Source organism: Terrapene carolina, unplaced genomic scaffold, assembly GCF_002925995.2.
Source record: "Terrapene carolina triunguis isolate 2854851 unplaced genomic scaffold, T_m_triunguis-2.0 Scaffold706, whole genome shotgun sequence".
Classification (NCBI taxonomy): Eukaryota; Metazoa; Chordata; order Testudines; family Emydidae; genus Terrapene; species Terrapene triunguis.
The window spans coordinates 7965470-7985608 of NW_020665057.1; the positions used below are offsets into that span (position 1 = coordinate 7965470).

The 20139-nt window shown below is 39.9% G+C and overlaps 1 protein-coding gene across 1 annotated transcript in view; it reads left to right on the forward strand.

The window, feature by feature from the left end:
- The window catches only part of ANK2 (ankyrin 2), a gene marked incomplete at its 3' end in the record, with an annotated part of 233445 nt that overhangs the window by 177152 nt on the left and 36154 nt on the right, over window positions 1–20139 (forward strand). Inside the window, exons 28-34 of the mRNA XM_029913507.1 lie at window positions 611–646; window positions 8428–8652; window positions 10356–10454; window positions 11628–11782; window positions 13487–13698; window positions 14158–14362; window positions 15580–15676. Coding sequence (XP_029769367.1) covers window positions 611–646; window positions 8428–8652; window positions 10356–10454; window positions 11628–11782; window positions 13487–13698; window positions 14158–14362; window positions 15580–15676 — 1029 coding nt within the window. The remainder of the gene's footprint in view (window positions 1–610; window positions 647–8427; window positions 8653–10355; window positions 10455–11627; window positions 11783–13486; window positions 13699–14157; window positions 14363–15579; window positions 15677–20139) is intronic.

Genomic DNA, 20139 nt, shown 5'->3' on the forward strand with positions numbered 1-20139 from the left:
ATGGTTAGAAGAAGAAGAAAAAGCTTAAACTGTATCACTCTGGAGGGGGAATGAAAGGAGGACCAGAAACATGCTAAGCTGCGGTAAGCTGGAGGTCAGAAGATTCTTGATAGGAGACTTGAGAAGAGAGGGTTGAGATGGAATCTTAGCTCTTATGGAATTTGATGTCACCAGAATCTCTTGATGAAATTATTTGAGACATGTAGATACAGAGTTACTCGTATTATGCTGTGGTCCCAATTTTCAAATTTGAACACCTGAACTAGGGAGCACAGTCCCTTATTTGGTTTCAGATAAGTATTCAGGACTCCAAATGCCCAATTTAGGTACATGAGTGCCAACCTGAGCACTCCAATTCAGAACTGGGATTAAGGCACACATGTAGAGAGGATCTGATGACATCCTAAATCATTCTAATTTTGCTGTGGTAGTAACCCATGATGTTTGTTTATGCTTATATCCCACACTCACTTTTATCCTCTCCTCATATATACTGTATATATATATATATACAAAGTTACATATTTAAGTCAAAATCCTCTTCTGTTTTCTTCTTATATTTCACTTAATCCATTCTTTTTTTTATGCTAAATGATCTATTCTGTTGCAGCCGCTCCTCTCCATGCCTTGATCATGACAACAGCAGGTGAACGTCTGCATAATTCTGTTAATATGTGGCTGCCCCCCCCCCCCTTTTCATCCTTCTCCTTATTTACCTCACTTCAGGATGCTTTAGTATGTTTGTCCACCCACCCTCGGGATGGCAGTTAAACAGAGCCCTATTTTTCAATGTGTCCCTTTTCTCCCAACTGTGTTACTCCCCTTTATCAGAAAAACGCTTGATACAAAAAGGGTAAAATTGGTCGTATATTCTTAATTCTGTTTGATTTTATTGAATTAAATTGAATCCTTCATGTTGGTGCCAAGTGCTGCACTACTATGATTAATTTTTTGCTGAGCCACTGATGTGTTCGGTGCTGTACAGAGCATAGCAAATGATGCAATCTCAACCTGAAGGAGATTGTAATCTATTAACAAACTGAGGTCTGATACATTCATTGGAGATATGTTCCCTTCATTTTTTTAAAACATCACTGTCATGGCAGTTGAAAGATACTTTTAAATTCTCAGATGAATAAAATTATTAGGAAAGTAATGATTCACAACATCATTTTTAAAGGATGCACACCAACAGTCCTGCTCTTCGTTTAGCATACTAAAAGTATTCTCATCAGTGAAGGGTACATTACTGTATGCAAATTACAATTGTTTCCAGATGCTTTGCAGCCAGAGCCATGTTTTTTGTCCTCCCAGAATGTATTTTTCCCCCCATACTACATATAGCTCAATTTTGGCCTGATTCAGCACTCACTGAAGAAACTGAAAAGTCTCCCATTAACTTCAGCAGGCATTGGGGATTAAGGCCTTGATTCTTAGTATCTTTGAATGCGAACTTTGGATCAGTTTTCCTCTCCAGTTGTAAACTTGAGAATTGCTGAAGCAGCCTGATAAAACTATTTGTTTCTACTTTTTTCACACTCTGACTAACTCTGAATGCTGCTATCTCCTTGTTTCCCTGTTTCTTATATTAGTTAAGCTGACTTAGATAGAAGATTTCTTAAGTGTATCTATGGTGGATATAGTTCAGTGATGACTGTTATCATTGTTTCCTGCTGAATGATGAGACGCATGTGCCTTACTAACTCAATTGAATAATCATTTCTGAACTGACAGTATAATAAGGGTGTATTGCTTTTGCATTTTCCGTTTTTATATTCATTTTAACATTAACCACAGCCTGTTTTAGAAATACTCTTCATGGAGCTGTGTTTGCATGGCTGTTCAAATGGTTCTACAGACAGAGATGTGCAGCAGAGTCCCAACAAGCTGGTATTCATTGCTATCCGAAGAGACTAACTCTTAGCAAAGCAGTTTACAAAACAATGACACTTAGCAAAGCCCAAAAATAATGTCTTCTCTTCCCCCTAAATATAGGCCTATCCATTCTTTATTTCCTTGTTTATTTCTCTGCTGTATTTTTAAGTGGGCACAGAAATAGTTAGCTTACATGTTATTGTCATACCAAGAAAATCAGACCAGGAAATAACTTAGGGTTTGTTTACATGAATCTTTAATTTGCAGCAAGTCGGGCTGTGAATCTACCCCACACTAGTCTGCCATGCAGACTGTGCTGATGCACACTAATGGTTCCTTAGTGCGTTTTGACCTACCCTGCTTTGAAATTGTTAGTGCTTGTTGGCAGGATCCACACTGCTAGTTCTTGTGCAGCAGGCTAGTGCAGGGTAGATTCACCCCCGAGCTTGCTGCAAACTAAATGTTCCTGTAGACAAGCCCTTAGTGTCACAGCAGAAAGTTCGCAATAGAAAGATTTCTTGGAACGGCATTTCAGCTCTTCGTGTTCTCAAGGTAGATAAGTTGAACACCGTGCGTTTTATTTAACAAATCTGGCCCATAAAGCTTGAATGCTATATTTACACAATACTATGACCTACCTCCATGAAGTACATAAAATTACCCTTATGGCTTTCATGCACCTCACATATCAACTCCTCCCAAATATAGTTCCAGTCAGTTAGGACCTTCATATTGGACAAAATTTAGCAGTTAAACCCTCTGTGTAAGTGAGGGCAACTACACTGATGTCAATGGGCTGAATTTGATCCATTAAGTAGAATGGACATTGGTTGGTCTCACCTGTAACCGGTATGTCTTCGCCTCCTCCCATGGAATACCCAACCTACATCATATTTCCTGAAGAGTATTTGCTTTTCTTCCCTTTAATTGCTTTTCATCTTCCAAACCTACTACAACTCCCCCTAAAAAGGACAATTTCACTGTCTTGCCCTGAAAATTCCTTTTCATCTGATTTGTGCCATAATAAGCACTTGACATTTGCTTGCAAGCATGATTAATTCTAAACTCTAGGAAGCAAAGCATATTAACTGCGCTGGTTGATCCAGTCCTGCAAGACTATATAAACTTTAGGATCATATCCTACCTTTGCTAAGCTTCGTTTCTAGCATTTTTCTTTAAAACTTTGCCAGAAAATGAAACGTATTCAAAAGTTGTCCATCCCTACCTCCAGGAGTTTACCTTCTTGCTAGTGCAGTCACCCTTGACACATGTATATGTTGACTTCATTGCTTTAACTCCTGAATTGCTGTCATCTTGAATCAGGACCCAATTAAAGTTTAAATAGAACATCATTCTAATAAACCAAATACACCTACCCACACTTAAGAAGTACATTTCCCTGAGATGTATTTATTACAGGAGGGCCCTTTAAAACATGTTGTGTGACAGAATTCTTCAGATATACATAAAGATGTAAAACTAGAAAAGATTCATCTAGCCTATTGTTGTTTTGATACAGGTATGTGTTTTGGGTACTCTAGTTTTAATGGCTCAAAGGAAGGCATTCCCATCACTCACTTGAGAGAGATTTTTCTGAAAGAGTCCTCCTCATGGTTAGAAGTTTCTCTTATATTTGTATTAAGTTGACGCTATTCAGTACCATCCTAATACCTCTCCTTTACTGTTTTTACACGCTTAAAATGACTATAGATGTCTATTATATCTCCCATATTCATCAGTTTCTGTAAATTAGTTTAGTTCTTTTCCCCATAAATCAATCTCTCCAGATATTCTCTAACTTCCCTTTTACAACATATCTTGGTACTGAATACACATGGGCCCCAGCCATGAAATTCAGGTTTGGGTATGAATTTTGACCCAACTCCTTTCAAGTTTTGTAAGCTTGGAATTGGAGTACCATTGTGCAAAGAGAGAGAGAGTGATTACAAAATGTGGATCTTATGTTTGATCCACATTTTGATAGCACTGCCCACTTCAAAACTTAGGACTCTAGCCCATCTCTAGTACTAGGTGTCCAGAACTGTGCATAATATTTTAGGTATGATCTCATTGGAATCATACAGAAAGGAACTATTAACTCTCTAGATTGTGAAATGATGCATGCATATGTCTAAAATTGCAAAGGCTTTTTATTTTGCTGCTATAACAAATAGCAAAGTCATACCTAATTAGCTGTTCTCTATTACTCATAGTTCTCCTTTGATGTACAGTATTCCAGGTTCTTCCTTCCTACTCAATATCAGTTTCAGATTACTCTTCCATAGATATATTGATCATTAGCTTGCATTTATCTAATTTTGTTATTTCCTGCTCATCATCTTAACCCTTATTTTATTCTTATGTCTTCGCGGATGTTTGAATCACCTCCCAATCTAGAATAATCTATGAATGTAAATAATATGCTGTTTTCTCATCCTCTAGATCATTAATAAAATATCAAATTAAGCACCATTCCTGCAGCATCCTCCTCCAACTCAATACATTGCTGCTGATAATTAACTTTTGTTCACAGTCCCTCAGAAAATGTTTAGTCAGTATGACACCGCTTGACTTTTTATGTAAAAGTTTCTGAATCAGAACACTGAACACATTAAAGCAATTAATTTTCTGTCATGATTTGTTTTTATTCAACCCCCATGCCTTTGTTTTTACCAAACCCATAATTGCTTATGACTATTATACTCCAGGAGGTTACTGGGTTTTCTTACTCTTAATATTTTTTTCCATTATTATACTCAGGATAGAGGTTAGCCTTATTGGATGTAATTATCAGGGTTGCTTATTTTATTCCCATTTTTAGAAGACTGATATGACAATTGATTTTTAATATACATCTGCTCCCTCCTTGGTTCTCCAGGATTATTTTTTTTCCAAAATTATTTACCAGTGATTTAATAAATTCATTGTTTCATGACTTTAAAACTCTTAAACCATATAGGGTGAAATCCTGGTCCTATTGAAATCAATAGAAATATCATCCACACGTGCTGATTTGCGCATATTCCACTTACTATGTATTCTCGGACCTGCATTTTAGGCCTGATCCTTCACCATTGAAATGAGTGAAAGCAGGATTAAGCATTTTATTAATGGCTGTATTAACAAAATCATCTTTACTTCTGAATTGTCAGTGTCCCTAGTCCACTGGTCCTTTTTTACTCTCCTTATCTTTATATCCTCTCTCAAATGTGCCTTTCTTGGCCTATTTTTTCTGTTTTTGAGGGTAATCCCCGCCTTACTAATAAATATTTGGGATCTTCCTCTTGCTTATTCCAACTGCTATATACCCTAAATAAACTGAAGATTGACAAGTTAGTTTGCTTCGTGCCTTGATGTCTTTGGCTGAGAAGGGCTGAAGTTAAATAGCTAGCACTTTGCACCTGTGACACTAATTAGAGACACAGACCATACTAGAATTGTAAGTTGACCTGCAGTAGATCTTGGATATTCCAGTGGATGGAACACAGGGGCTGCTACTATTTTACTTGTGAACATGCTGCAAAATTCCAGTATAAATAAGAATGCTCAAAACCAGAGATATTTGTCCTATTTCTAACCTCACTATTACACCACTGATTTGTTGTCTAAATAGATATCATCTTCCGGGGCTACTTCATAGGTATACAGGCTGTTTGTTTCATGGGAAAGCATCATCATTTCAGTTCACTTTCCATTTTTTAGCTTATCTGAAAACTTTCACTCCTTAGAAAGCTTCACTTAAAAAGAAAGTACCAGTTGTGAAAATAGAGTCCAGTATTGCTACTGTAGCAAGGATTCCTTGATTGGGTCCTTTGCCATACTCATTATTAGGGATGGTTGAATTACTATTTATGGATATTGTTATCTATTTATTTGTATTTTGGTAGCAGCCCCAGTGTGCTCAGCAATGTTGACACACAATGTGAGATGAATTGCTTAGTTTCTAAGGAAAATACTTTCATTGGGAATAAAATATTCCCTGAATGAAATGGAAAAAATTGTTGACTCCATTATCGTTTACTATTAGTTGACCCTCTTGAGCACTTGTTGAACAGTGAACAAAATTGTATTAATGATTAGTTTACTTGAAGAAAAATGCCAAAATTCATTCAGTAAATTATTTGCACCAAATAATTCAGACAGCTCTAATAACAGTGTTTGCGGTTTCTGTAGTTGTTCAGAATATTAATACCAGATTGTGAACTGCTTATGCCATCCCAGAACTTAGGCTGTTGTTAAATGCATTTCTAAAGCATTCTTCATCACTGAATTTTAGGCTGATTCTCAGAGACAAAAGTCACAAACAGTTTCATCCATTTATTACAAAGGTGACACAAAAACTGCATCCAGATAAGGGCTTTGTTTTAATTTGGAAAGGCAGTCACGTAGCATTATTGTAGAACCTGAGCAATTAGAATCCTTGATTTCCTCTTTCATCCCTATTCATATATATATGACTCTAAACTATATCTAGAATGGATTAAGATAGGTAGAGTCCTTACTTCAAAAATGAAGCCTAAGGAATTAAAGCTGTAAACACTTGTTCATTTTTGTTTGTTTTTTGTTAAAACCACAGAAACATCAGCCCCCTGAGGAATAAGATAATGGTTGTACTCCATAGGGTATTACACTAAACAAAATCTAGAGGTATCTGAATGGTGGTAGAATAGGAGACTGCATGTGTGGGAAGGAGTGGGAAGTCTCTTCATATGGCATCCATGGTGCATGGCGTGCTTTAGATTGGCAGGTTGTGGCTCCTTCCTCTCGTTCATTTTATTGACGTGACTTGCACGGAGTGTTGGGTGTTTTGTTTTAATAGCATGTGGAATGAATTGTAAATGTTTTGATAATGAATGTATTCAAATATGTGTAATACCGAGTGACCCAAGAGAGTGAAAAATATCTGTATTTGTCTCTCATGTGGTAAGATTTTTTTTATTGCAGGTCTCTCAGTGCAGATGTTAGCATTTGTGTGAATCCCTATGTGGTGACTAGTGTAGTCCTAAAAGTAGGTCTGGTATTATCCTATCTCACGTCCTTTCCCCTACTCTCACTGCAGCAAGCCAACCTCTCCACCCCCAGGGCAGTGGTGATCATAAGTCATTAAACTGAACAATATAAAATTTAAAGTAGCCACTTTTTGAGGGTTTTGTACATTTCACAGAAATGGCCTTAATTAAGCTGTGTCCCAGATCGCAGCAAAACTATCAAAATCAGCACATTGTCTAGTCATGGCTGAACAAAGTGGGCTATAGGTAGGAGAAAGGAAAAAAATAAAGGCAATTTATCTCGAGCCATGAGGGAGCTCCTTGCCACAGATGTCTTCCTGCCACTGTAAGGCACCCCACAGGGACATATTAACATTGTATATAGTAAGAGAGAGAAAGCAGAAATTTATAAATAAACCCACTACAGAATGGTTACCAGCTGCTCAGATCTCCACATCTTTCTGTAGTTGTCTTATCCTTCTATAACAGAGGCACGTTGGCACAGTATCTTAATTGACAACAAGCCCATCTCACATTCGATTATAATAATTTGCCATTCTCTCTGTAGAAGGATATAATTTTAATAGAAGAATCCCACTTTATTTGCCTCTTTCCCATCCTTATTTTCTCCTGTCCTGTTTTGTCTTTGGAAAGGGTAAGGAGAAAAGTGGGCACCTTAAATATAGTCAGAAGTAGAGTTTATCTTGTTAAAAGTCAATATAGTCACTTTAAAAAAATGTGAATTGAAATCTTGAAGATTATTTTTCTTCTCTCTAGTCAGTTTGTCATGATATCATAGAGCGATAAGTTTTTAAGAAATGTTAAATGTTAAAGAGAGGGAGACATTCATATTTGATATAAAGAGGTACAACTCCCACTGGCTTTAATAGGAGTTGTAACTGCTTTCTCCAGAACAAGATTTGGCTCATAATCTGTGAATTACATAATTTTAGGAGTTCTGGTTACATCAGACTACTAAAAGAATTATACTGACCTTTCAAAAAATCATTATATTATTGCATTAGTAAGCCATTTTTCTTTAATAATATATATAAAAATTGTATATTATACGTGTGTGTATCATGCCCATCTTAGTTTGCAATGACACTAGTGGTAGAAAGACGCCAGATAGCATTGGGGAAAATATATAATATGAAAATGTATGTGTGTGTGTGTGTGTGTGTGTGTGTGTGTGTGTGTGTATATATATATATATATATATATATGTATGTATGTATGTATGTATAAAATAGAGGCACTTGGTCATGACCTTATATTTTATATATAGTATATTTCTACCATCAGTTGCATTGCAAAATAAGATTGTTGCTATGAAAAGCTCTTAAGATAAATATTTCTAGTGCAAGCCATCAGGGATGTTAGCATGAATTATTGCCACATATACAAAAGGGGGTTGTTTTTTTTAACTGTACATATTAAGAAAGTGCCATAGATATATAGTTTGTTACATTTTGGAAGAAAACCATTTGGAACATAACTGAAGTGATTTTGCTTTGGCTAATATACTTTCCAAACATATCTAATATTAATTTATTGTTTTCAGCTTCCTGGTTAGCTTCATGGTGGATGCCCGTGGTGGTGCCATGCGAGGTTGCAGACACAATGGGTTAAGGATCATTATTCCGCCTCGGAAATGCACTGCCCCAACACGAGTAACCTGCCGGTTGGTCAAACGTCATAGACTGGCCACCATGCCGCCGATGGTGGAAGGAGAAGGTCTGGCCAGCCGCCTGATTGAAGTTGGACCTTCTGGTGCTCAGTTTCTTGGGTAAGACTTGCTATTTGACCTAAATGAAAATGATAGGTATATCTCCATCTGTTTGCAAATTGCACTGGGGTAGCCCCTGCTTCAAGATTTAAATTGAAAAGGTCTATTTAGCATGCTGTTCCATATCGATCATAACGTTATAGGCCCCGTAGTGCAAATCAGCAATTAGTTCACTTAGCTTCTATGCCTTTTCATTTGAAAACACTGATGTTTTTTAACCACTAACACTAAGGTTTAGTATGCTTCCTCGAATAAGTTTATTAATCAGTGCCGTGCTAGTCAAATGGAAATCACATTGCTATCAGTGTCAGGCAATTCATACTCTATTTAAATTGTCCACAGTTAAGGCATGAATAACAAATAGCACAGCACTGATCTAAAACCAAATTTAAAGCCTGCTACGGATACAGCACAAGTTAAAGCTCCTTATAGTAGAAACTTGTGTTTTGTCTATAGGCCTGCTGTCAATAATTTGGACTATCAGGGAAGCACAAGCCTTTGATTTTTCTGGGGTTAAAATTGCAAGTTCAAACAATAGGACAATTCAGGAATTCTCCAGCAGTTTATTTTGTCCTATGTTGCAATACCCAATAGAAAGATCAGAACTGCAACTACTGCTGTGCTTGTTTTAGCAATTTTCAGCTGAAACCAGCAGTTCTCCACACTTTTGTTTGTTTTATCAGCTACTTTCCTTATCAACTGTGGCATCCAAAAATGGATGATTGAAGGAACCCCTCCAATAGAGTGAATGGCTTCAGTTGGAAATTGATGAATGAAGTTATGAAAGGCAACAGTTTAAATCCATTTTGAAACAATTCAATTGTATTTAAGTCCTGTCATGTAAAGGTAGTCAGCAGAGCCACCTGATGAAGTTATATCTGGAGGAATGAGCTTGAGAAAGAGTGGGCAGTGGTTTGATGGTTTTTAAAAACACATAGAATGGAGCACGAGAGGGGAAAGTATCCGTGCTTGTTCCCACCATTTTATTGATGCTGTTCTTTAATAGTGGATCAGGAAGAGATAGGAAACACTGGGGACATAAAGCTGGAGGCCAGTCCTCTTCTGTGACAAATGGGGTGCTCCTAGGTTTCAGATGCATCAGCAGAAAAGCTGCCTAACAAAATACTAATTTGACATTCTCTTCAAATGTAGGTCAGTTCTTATCAAAACCCACATTTAAAATACCAGCAAAATGACCTCTGCTGTCACATTCATTATTTCTCTAATCTTCTGTCCTTCTTCCCCACATTCACACTAACATGCAGTACCTTTTATTTTTTTAAATGGTCCCTCCATTCAATGAGGAATCTCAATAAAAACTCATCTGAATAACACACATGGATACATTAGTCAGAGTTTTTGTGTCGCTTCTCATAAGTTTATTTTTCTGGGTGGCGTCCTGGCAGTGAAATCAGGTATTGTGCACTGTACCTGCCAACACAAATATTACTGTACTACACTGACATATCCATTCTAAGAGCCGGATTCTGCTCCCATTAAGTTCAATGACAAAACTTCCATTGACATTAATGGAAGCATTTCATTAATTTCTATCAGCAGTGGGGCACAACTAGGGCAGAACCTTATTCAGTGTTTGACCTAATTCTACTCTGTTGACCAGACAGTGGCACTGGGGTTCTGAAAAAAACATACATAAAGCTTATTTATGTTCTTTCTTTCACTGCTGCTTTGGATGTACTCAGTAAACTTCATCTGCCTACGGCTCCTCCCCCACTTAATGAGGGAGAAAGCTTGGTCAGCCGAATCCTTCAGCTGGGGCCTCCTGGGACCAAATTCCTTGGGTAGGAGAGACTTAAAACAAATTGATGGATGCTGGCCCCCCCATTCTTCTCCTCCTCTTGCAATATGATTTATTTTTTTATGTCATTGTGCCCATGACATTGTCCCTTTCTATGATTTGAAATTTTGTATATCTAACCTTTAGTGGACCATTTTCCAATCCTTGTGGTATGTGGTTTTTGTTTTGGTGGTATGTTTGTATCTTTTTCTTAAAATTCTGTGACCTTCATTTTTGTTTTAGCATGAGATCTTCCTAGCTGTAAAATGTGCCAGCTGTTATGTGCTTGATGTCTGTAGCAAAGCAACCTGGATTAGAACTAAAAAGAATCTTCTGCGTGTGTGTCTATTTTGCACCCATTGCTACCAAACCAATAGTAATATGTTATATGTTGTATATAATATAACATAGTATGAAATAGCATGACACTTATCAAGTACATGATGGCCCATATCATTATGCACTCGTGAGGTTTATGTATACGTGTATGTTTATATTTTCTTCCAGCGTGTAGAACATACCAGAGTTATGAGCGTGTGAGAGCATATATGTGTATATATATATATATATATATATATATATACACACACGCACACATACACGCACACATATATTTACGTGTGTTCATAATGAAACAAATTCTTATCTCCTCTACACTAGTAGAAATCCAGATTAATGTTGGTGTAAAATCAGCATAAATGAGAGCTAAATCAAGCCCATTGACTTCAGTGACATTAGTCTGATTTTCACTAGTATACCAGATCAGAATTTGTCCTACTGTCTGTATATACTGCAGTGGAATTGCTTTGAAATGAGATTGCACAGGTTAACACACATGGTGGTGACAGCTAAAATGAGCATGAGTTTTAGTAATTTTATCAGTTTGCAACAACACTCTAAAATCTCTGTTCAAAGTACTGCTTCCTTACTGAGTGCTGTCCACAGTGTGCAAAGAGATGTATGCACATCTAAACTGTCCTACCGTACATACTGGGTCCTTATAAAAAGCGAAGATGCTCTGGTGACCCACTGATATGCTGTTTAGGATTGCACCCGACTATGCTGGAGAAGTGGGTAGAATTCCAGGTTACTTTGTAACAGACTGAATGGATTGCTGTTACTTCTATTTCTTCCTCTCTCACCCATATACATTTAATGTGCTGTGTTGCTGTGTCAGGCCTGTGATCGTGGAGATCCCCCATTTTGCAGCTCTGCGTGGGAAAGAGAGAGAGCTGGTAATCCTGCGCAGTGAGAATGGGGACAGCTGGAAGGAGCATTTCTGTGAATATACCGAGGATGAACTGAATGAAATCCTCAATGGAATGGATGAAGGTACTCAGTGCTGGGACAAGGGTGGGGTGAGGGTTGAAGAGGATAACAGAGGAATTAAAACGATCCTTTGTCCTGTATTATTTCTATATCTGGGTAAGACCTAGTTTATCTCCTCTCTGATTGACTGCCTCACTACTGACCTCCTCTCCGGAGGCCATGTTGCCACATTCTGCTGATGTTTCACAGGAATCACAGTGGAACATCATAACATGCTTACTGTACATGGCGGTGCTGGGAGTACATGTTTGCTGACATCCTAGCACATTTAGAAGCAGCAAAGGGGCAAAAAATATCTGGTAAAGAGCAGTTCTTCTTCGAGTGCTGGTCCTTAAATGTATTCCATACGTGTGTATGCATGTGTGCCATGTGCCCGAGTCCAGAAATTCTTACATGCAGTGTCTGTTGAACCACACACGTGCAGTAGATCTCCTCGTGGTACTGACCAAGGGTATAAGAGACAGTGTGGGCTGATGCCTCTTCAGTCCCTCTTTCTCAGTTCACACTTCTGCTGCGGATACAGCAATGGTATCTGCAGTACCGCAAGCATCTTTGCCACTGGCTTCCTCACTCCCACCTACAATCTTAGCACTGCTTGCCAATAACCACATGTGGAATGCACATAGGAATCAGCACTCGAAGAAGAAATGGAGGTTACTTACTGTAACTGGAGGTTCTTTGAGATGTGTGGTCTCTATCTCTGGATTCCACTTCCCACCCTCTGTCCCCCTGCTTCGGATCCTGTTGGATTTGCGGTAAGAAGAGGGACTGGAGAGATTTCAGCCCGCGCTGGCTCTTATACCTTCAGTCATGAGCACAAGGAGACACCTACTGCATATGTGGTGGCCAGTGGACACTGCTTGTAAGAATTTCCGGATTCGGGTGCATGGTGTGTATTCATACCCACATGTGGAATACACATAGGGACCACACATCTCAAAGAACTTCCAGTGACAGTAAGTAACCTCCATATATAAAACTTCTCATTGTTTAACTCCCTTTTGGTACATGAATTCCCATGCCCTTTTCACAATACTAAACTAAGAGCTTCCTTCGCAAATATCTCACTGCACTGTATTTTATTACCTTTTATGGATGGCTGCTTGTCTGGATGGGGCTGAGTATTCACAGATACTATTGCAACTTGAGGGGATAGTAATAACTCCATAGTGGCACTGACAGTGATCTACGGCAGGGAGAGGGGCTTTGTGCTAGAGTCGAGGACATATCTGAAGGATGAATTCTAGTTTTAAAAAGTTTGCTTAGATCTTGATTCACTGTGGTACTTGAGCATGTGCCTCACTTTAAGCATGTTAGTAATACTATAGAACTGAATAGGACTGCCTATGTGCTTAAAGTCAGGCACATACTTAAGTAACACATTGATTGGAGCTTTGTGCTGTTGATGTTATCCTTGGCCTTCAAGTAGGTCCATAGTGTAAAGATCAGCTCAAACCAAAGTTCTTGATTTATATGTCCCCCACGTTATAGGAAAGTAAAGGCCTGGTTCTGAATTAGGTGTTTTAGGCTATCTCTAATTTCTCCCCCCCCCCCCCGAATTCTGGCTTTTACTGGCTTTTAAATTTCAAAGGTCTTTAAAACTTTTGACCTTTAATTGCTATGTATGTATAGCTTTTCTTGTCTGGAAATTGCTGTGTTGTCTCTATGAAATACTTGTTGTGTGAATGTGGTTCATTTTTCACTCAGTACTTGACACTCCGGAGGAGCTTGAGAAGAAGCGTATCTGCCGTATCATCACCAGGGATTTCCCACAGTATTTTGCAGTGGTGTCCCGGATCAAACAGGACAGCAACCTCATTGGACCTGAGGGAGGTGTGCTTAGCAGCACTGTAGTACCACAAGTGCAGGCAGTCTTTCCAGAAGGAGCACTAACCAAGCGAATTCGTGTCGGCCTCCAGGTACAGAGAAGCAGTGACAAGGCTTATTACACCTTCCGCGTTGGCTTTTCATTTGAGCCATGACCCTGGTAAAACAATACATTTTCTATATTGCATAATCAGCAGACAGTTGAACAATTACATCAGCTTACCATTTGCCCACTGCTATCTAAAATGCCCCTACAGCAAAATAAAAATTGTGGGAGAGAGAGTCAGGTCTAGAAGCTAGAGCAAGGTAGTGAGAGTCAGATTTCTTGAGTTTTATTCATGACTCTGTCACTGACTGACTGTAGGATATTGGGCAAGTCACTTAACCTCTCTGTGCTATGATGGTAATACTAACATAGCTCACAAAGGAGTTGTGGGATTTAATTATGACTTGCTATATAACACTGGCAGGGATCAGATACATTCATTTACATCTTCATTAAGCTACATTTCCATATTGTTTATTCATTTTTGTCTTGTTACTTCGGAAAGGCCCAACCTATGCACAATGAACTTATAAGGAAGATTTTAGGGAACAAGGCAACCTTCAGCCCTATAGTCACCCTGGAGCCAAGGAGGAGGAAATTCCACAAGCCAATCACAATGACTATTCCTGTCCCCAAAGCCTCCAGTGATGGGATGATGAATGGTTATGGGGGAGAAACACCCACTTTAAGATTACTATGCAGCATAACAGGTAGGCTTAGTGCACCAGAGTTTTGTAAGTGATGCAGAATCTTGAGATCACAAAGTGTTGTTGATCAAATGTATTAAAGAGATTACATTGACATAAATCTCTGTAAAATCTTTGCTGGGGGCTGTGTATAAAAAAGAAACTGCATTCATTCCACTGGAGTGGAACTGATATTTCACCACTTGGGAGAACAACAGCAGTATTGTATATTTTTCTCCGTGCTGTATAGCCCCAAGCTTTTCACTTCTTCTTAGCATTTTCTTCATTGGTTCTGTTTATGGAGCACCATATTCTGGTCAATGATGTCCAAACATTCATGACACATAAGGAAACACAATCAATGTCCCAAAGAGTTTAGGGCCAAATTTGGAACCCATGGTTCTCTTTGGTAAGCCATTGAAATCAGTTATGAGTAACTGTTCATTAATATGAGTGAGGGATTCACAATCTGGCATATAAAATATAATACAGAGTTTTTCTATAAATTGCAAAATCTTCTTCTGCAGAATTAATTCCGCTGAAATAAATAGCAAAACTTGAACTTGAGTCTAATCAGAATAATTGGGAAAGGAAGTTCTATATACTAGAAATCACAAATGTATTATTATAATTTCTTCCTCCCAAGTACAACTTCAGCAGAGTTGTTATTGGGATAATTTCCCACTATATGGGTAAAGAATCTGGAATGGGCAGAAGTTATGTTTGGTCTCCTTCTTAGCATATGCGCGACATGCCTTAGGTGGCATGTGATCAGGATTCATTACTGAATTTGGTCTGCTGGTTAGATCATTAGCTTTCCCAGCTTGGGCCAGGTACTGACAGAAAGTGTGATGTGAATGCTGATCCATGCCCCTGTTACATTTAGTTATGACATACAGAAAATTTTAGCCTCATCTTTTCGCTTTACTGTGTCAGAGGTTTGCATTTAGCTGTAAGTCCCATACCTTTCAGATGCAGTTTGAAAAGATTGTTTGCAGAGCTGTGCTTCAGCACTCATGGTTTGAGAAAATGCATATTGGTTTATTTGGGCAAACTCTCTCCTTGGCTAAATCCATGCGATCCTGTTAACATCAGCGGAGTAACATCAGGTGTAACTGAAGGCAAAACTGGGCCTATTGTTTACAACAATTTGAAACATGCTACAAATTTCCTACAAAAAGACGGCTGGGGTTTTGCTTGTTTTTAAATTATTGTTTTTATTTATTTATTTGTTCTTTCAGGTGGAACTACCCCTGCTCAATGGGAGGATATTACAGGAACAACACCATTAACGTTTGTCAATGAATGTGTTTCCTTCACAACAAATGTGTCTGCCAGGTACACACACAGCAAAACATCTCTTAAAATGAACCCTTTAAATTTGGTCCTTTTTTCTTCCATGCATTTCTCACTTATATCTAACCTCTCTTTTGGAAGGGGTTTAGTTTAGTTTACTTTAACCATTATCTTCTATATAGCAGAATAGTGGATTATTTTAAACTGTTTAGTGGCATACGATAGCCACAGTTCAGCAAGGTACTTAAGCACATGTGTAACTTTAGGCGTGTGAGTATTCCCATTGAAGTCAATGACACTACCCAAATGTTTAAAAGTATGGACGCTCTTAAGAACATTGCTATAGCGTGAATGATTAGACCCAGAGTGCATCCATCCAACTGGGATGTGAGAGGAGATTTTGTAATTGGCCTAACTGCATTCGTATGATCTTTTATGCCTGAAGATGTTTTTTTACAGACATACAGTGGGATTTTCAGTGTTGACTTTACTTTGCCCTCACTGAATTAAATGGGAATTTTATTGTAGATTTCAGTGGGTGTAGAGTTTCAGTATCAATAAGCCCCTTGGAAAACTCCACCATGGTTTTGCTTGGTAGGTCCTCCTCTACTGGGCAGACAAAAGTCCTGTGTTTAAACAGTTAATTGAAGAGTCATCCAGGGAAAACCCACCGGGGGAAAGAGGTTGCTTCTGTACTTGGTTTACAACTTATAAAAGAATATGTTACTTCCAGCAATCTCCAAAGAATCAGAAATTGGAGAAGGAGAACTTGTATAATGACTCGGAAGTGGTCCTGTATGTAAATCACAACATGAGGCACACACTACAAACTGAGTGAAGCGTACATGAAAACGAACAGCACTAACACATCCTTCCATTTGCAAACAAAGCAATTGCACCCCAACCCATTCTAAATTAATTCAGCTAAAGTATCTGCCTATCTTCAGATTTTGCTGCATTGCAGATACAACAGAGACATGATTTTAGCAGCTGTTCAGTGTCACCGAAGTGAAATACTTTCCTGATCAGATTCAGCTACTGTCCTTCTGATAAACAGAATCTTCAAAAGAATCTATATTAGATTTGATTGGCTTTTTTATTAACATACGGTGTTTATTATTATCTGTTATTTATATTACAGTAGCACTGAATCAAAATCTGGTAGGCCCAGCAGTGGTGCTGGAACATTTTTAATAGTGAGGGTGTTGAAAGCCAGCCCCTTACCCCTGTCCACCCCTTCCCCCTCCCCCCCCCCCCCCCCCCCCCATCCCCCGAGTTGAGGCCGGCAGCTGGGACCCGGGCACGGGGCCGGCAGCCAGGAGCCCGGGGCTGCAGCTGCATCCCTAGTTCCTGCGCCTATGAGGCCCAGACACACATCTGGGAAGATACCGTCCCTGCTCTGAAGAGTTTTTAATCTATGGGCCCAGTCCTTCAAATTCTTGCACATGTGAGTAACTTCACTCATGCAACTTGTCCCATCAGGTTCAATAGAATTATTTGTATGAATGGAGCTACTCATGCTTGTATATCATTGCAGGATCAGAAGCCATTAAAACTAAGTGTCCGGTTCTCACACCTGCTCAGGGTACTTTGCACCACTCCAGCAGTGCAAAGCAGTTTTAGGCTGAATCAACGGGCTTCCTGGGGATTCCCTTGGTGTGGCAAAATTACCAAGTGAGTTAGGGTTGGCATAACCAGTTCTAGGCCCCCTTGCTTGCATCCCCCAGCATAAAGGCATATATAAGACATGGCAAGGGAAAGGGAGCCACAAAAATCTGCTTTTGACCAGCCGGGGGCCGTAGAGAGCTCTCAGGATCTAACACCCTTTCTGCTTAAGCAGTGTTAAAATTGGTGGATGATATAGACAAATGTTTTGTAGCCAGACCAAACACTACTACTATTTTAATTAAATGAATCTACTGACAAGCAAGTCTAATCAAAGCAATGGTAAAATTGGGTCAAGCTTCTGGATCCTTGTCTAGACAAGGGCTCTGTTGGTAGAACTGGTGAGACATTTCCCCAGTGTAGACAGAGCTCCATTTGCAGTGAAAGGCCAGCAGTGAAGCTTTAAAAAGATATGTACCCAAAATGCTCAGTCTCAAACGAATGGGGGAATAAACACTTTTCACTAGAGACCACAAGAGAGACCTCTTCAGCCGTATGTTGTGTCTCAACAGCTGTATGCAGCATTAGTTACGCTAAAGACTTACATTAAAGACTTCATTCAATAGTCAGCATTGCAGATTAGACACTGTATTTGAGAGATCCAAGTCTAGAGCTGCACTAGGGTTATGGCATCAACAGCAAGCCCAGATGTGGAAGTTGTTAGTGTGTGAACAATGAGTCACAATTGTTTGATCTATAGGCCTTCTACAACAGTGGTTTTCAAACTTTTTTTCTGGCGACCCAGTTGAAGAAAATTTTGATGCCCGCGACCCAACAGAGCTGGGGATGAGGGGTTTGGTGTGTGTGTGGGGCACAGGGCTGGGGTGCGAGGGTGAGGGCTACAGGGTGAGACTGGGAATGAGGGGTTCAGGGTATGGGAGGGGGCTCTGGGCTGGGGCAGGGGGTTGGGGTGCAGGAGGGGGTCAGGGTTCTGGGCTGGGGGTGCAGGCTCTGGGGTGGGGTCAGGGATGGGATGAGGGGTTTGGGGTGCAGGAGGGAGCTTGGGTTTGGGGGGGCTCAGGTGGAGGGTTAGGGTGTGGGAGGGGGTCTGGGCAGGGGGTGCAGGCTTTGGGGTGGGGCCGGGGATGAGGGTTTTGGGGTGCAGGGGGCTCAGGGCTGGGGAAGGGGGTTGGGGTGTGGGAGCAGGTCAGGGCTCTGAGCAGGGGGTGCAGGCTCTGGGATGGGGCTGGGGATGGGTGCAGGGGTGCAGGAAGGGGCTTCGGGTTTGGGGGGGCTCAGGGCTGGGGCAGGAGATTGGAGCACACGGTTGGGGTGCGGGCTTACCTCGGGCGGCTCCCTGTCAGCAGTGCAGCAGGGGTCCTGGCACTGCAGACCCGGAAGCGGACAGCAGCAGGTCTGGCTCCTAGGCAGAGGTGCGCAAGTGGCTCCATGCAGCTCTTGCCCACAGGCACAGCCCCCCACAGTTTGAAAACCACTGTTCTATAAGATCCACCTGCTCCCTTTTCACTCAGCAAGTTATTTAAACCCATGCCTAAAGTAAAGCACATGAAGTCAGTGAGCAGGACTGCATGTGCTTTAAAGTTAGCCACAGGCATATATACCTTTCTGAATTGAGGCCTTAAAATGGTTTTACAAGAATCACACTCCGATTCACAGGATTAAGTCCTTCCAGACAGTGTTTGGGAAATCGGTACATTTATCTAGAATACTGAAGAAGTTGATTGCAATCTTGGCCAATTTCCATTCCATCAGACACAAATTTAGTCTCAGCTGTACTTTTTGTCTGCTGTATATGGAATCAAATTTTAAAATGTTCCTCTGTTTGAGCACTGTGGAGGCTTCTCAAGGTAGGATTTGCCTCCCTGGTTTGAGTCAGATACAGTACAATCTTTCCCCATTTCTGTAAATTAAGGACCCTGGAGTATCAGATTTGCTTCCTTGTGTTCAGATGTCATCAATTTCCACTGTTTAATCAATGAACATGTTCAGTGTTGTAAAGAAAGGCACAGAATGAATATCCATTATTGTTCATCCTAAATTGAGTAAGACCACAGTAATCACGTTTCAAAGTGCATGGTTTGTGGGACGTTGTGCCATGTGATCTACAGTAAGTAATAAGCCCCCTGTAGATTGTCTCAACTCTGAGTCTTTGACCCTTCGTGAATTCCTCTTCCTTCCTACGGGTGTCAAACTCAACCATGTTTTCCACCCACTCATCAAATTTTATTTAAATGAAATGCCATTAGCTCCAGGGATAAACTAGATGAAAATAACAGCTTTTATTCCTGTCATTTGGAAATATATAACAGGGCATTTATGCTGCTTCAGCTCAGAACTATACAAGATAGGATTTTTTTTTCAGTGCCTTTATTACACAAAGATCACTCTGTCTGTCTCAACAAAGTGTATGGCAGTTGTAATATGGTAATGTTTCATGTTCTTGCATTTTGAGAGGGGGTAATGTTGCTGTCTAGTGACTAGCCAAAAGAGGTGGGGTAAGGTACTTGCTACCACTACGAGTAAGGGGAGTTTTCCTTCGGCTCAACTGGTAGAGGCCTGTTTCTGGAGCTGTAGTTCTAGTCCTGGATTCCGAGGTGTGCATGCAATTTATATAGTGATCTGTGTCTATTGTCTGTGATACATGGGTCTGTTGCAACATTACATGAATGCAAGTTGCTTTGTGAGAAATAGTGAGGAATGTTTTCAATGAACTCTGCTGGAGGAAAATGCTAAAAGCTGGTATTCTCTTGTAAGCAGTTTACAGTAAGTGGTTGTTAAATAAGTGAAGCCAGATAAACAATGGCCTCTCATTGATTTAATCAGTTTATAGGCAGGCATATCATCCAAGAGACTATGTCAGGCAGTATGGGCTTGTATCA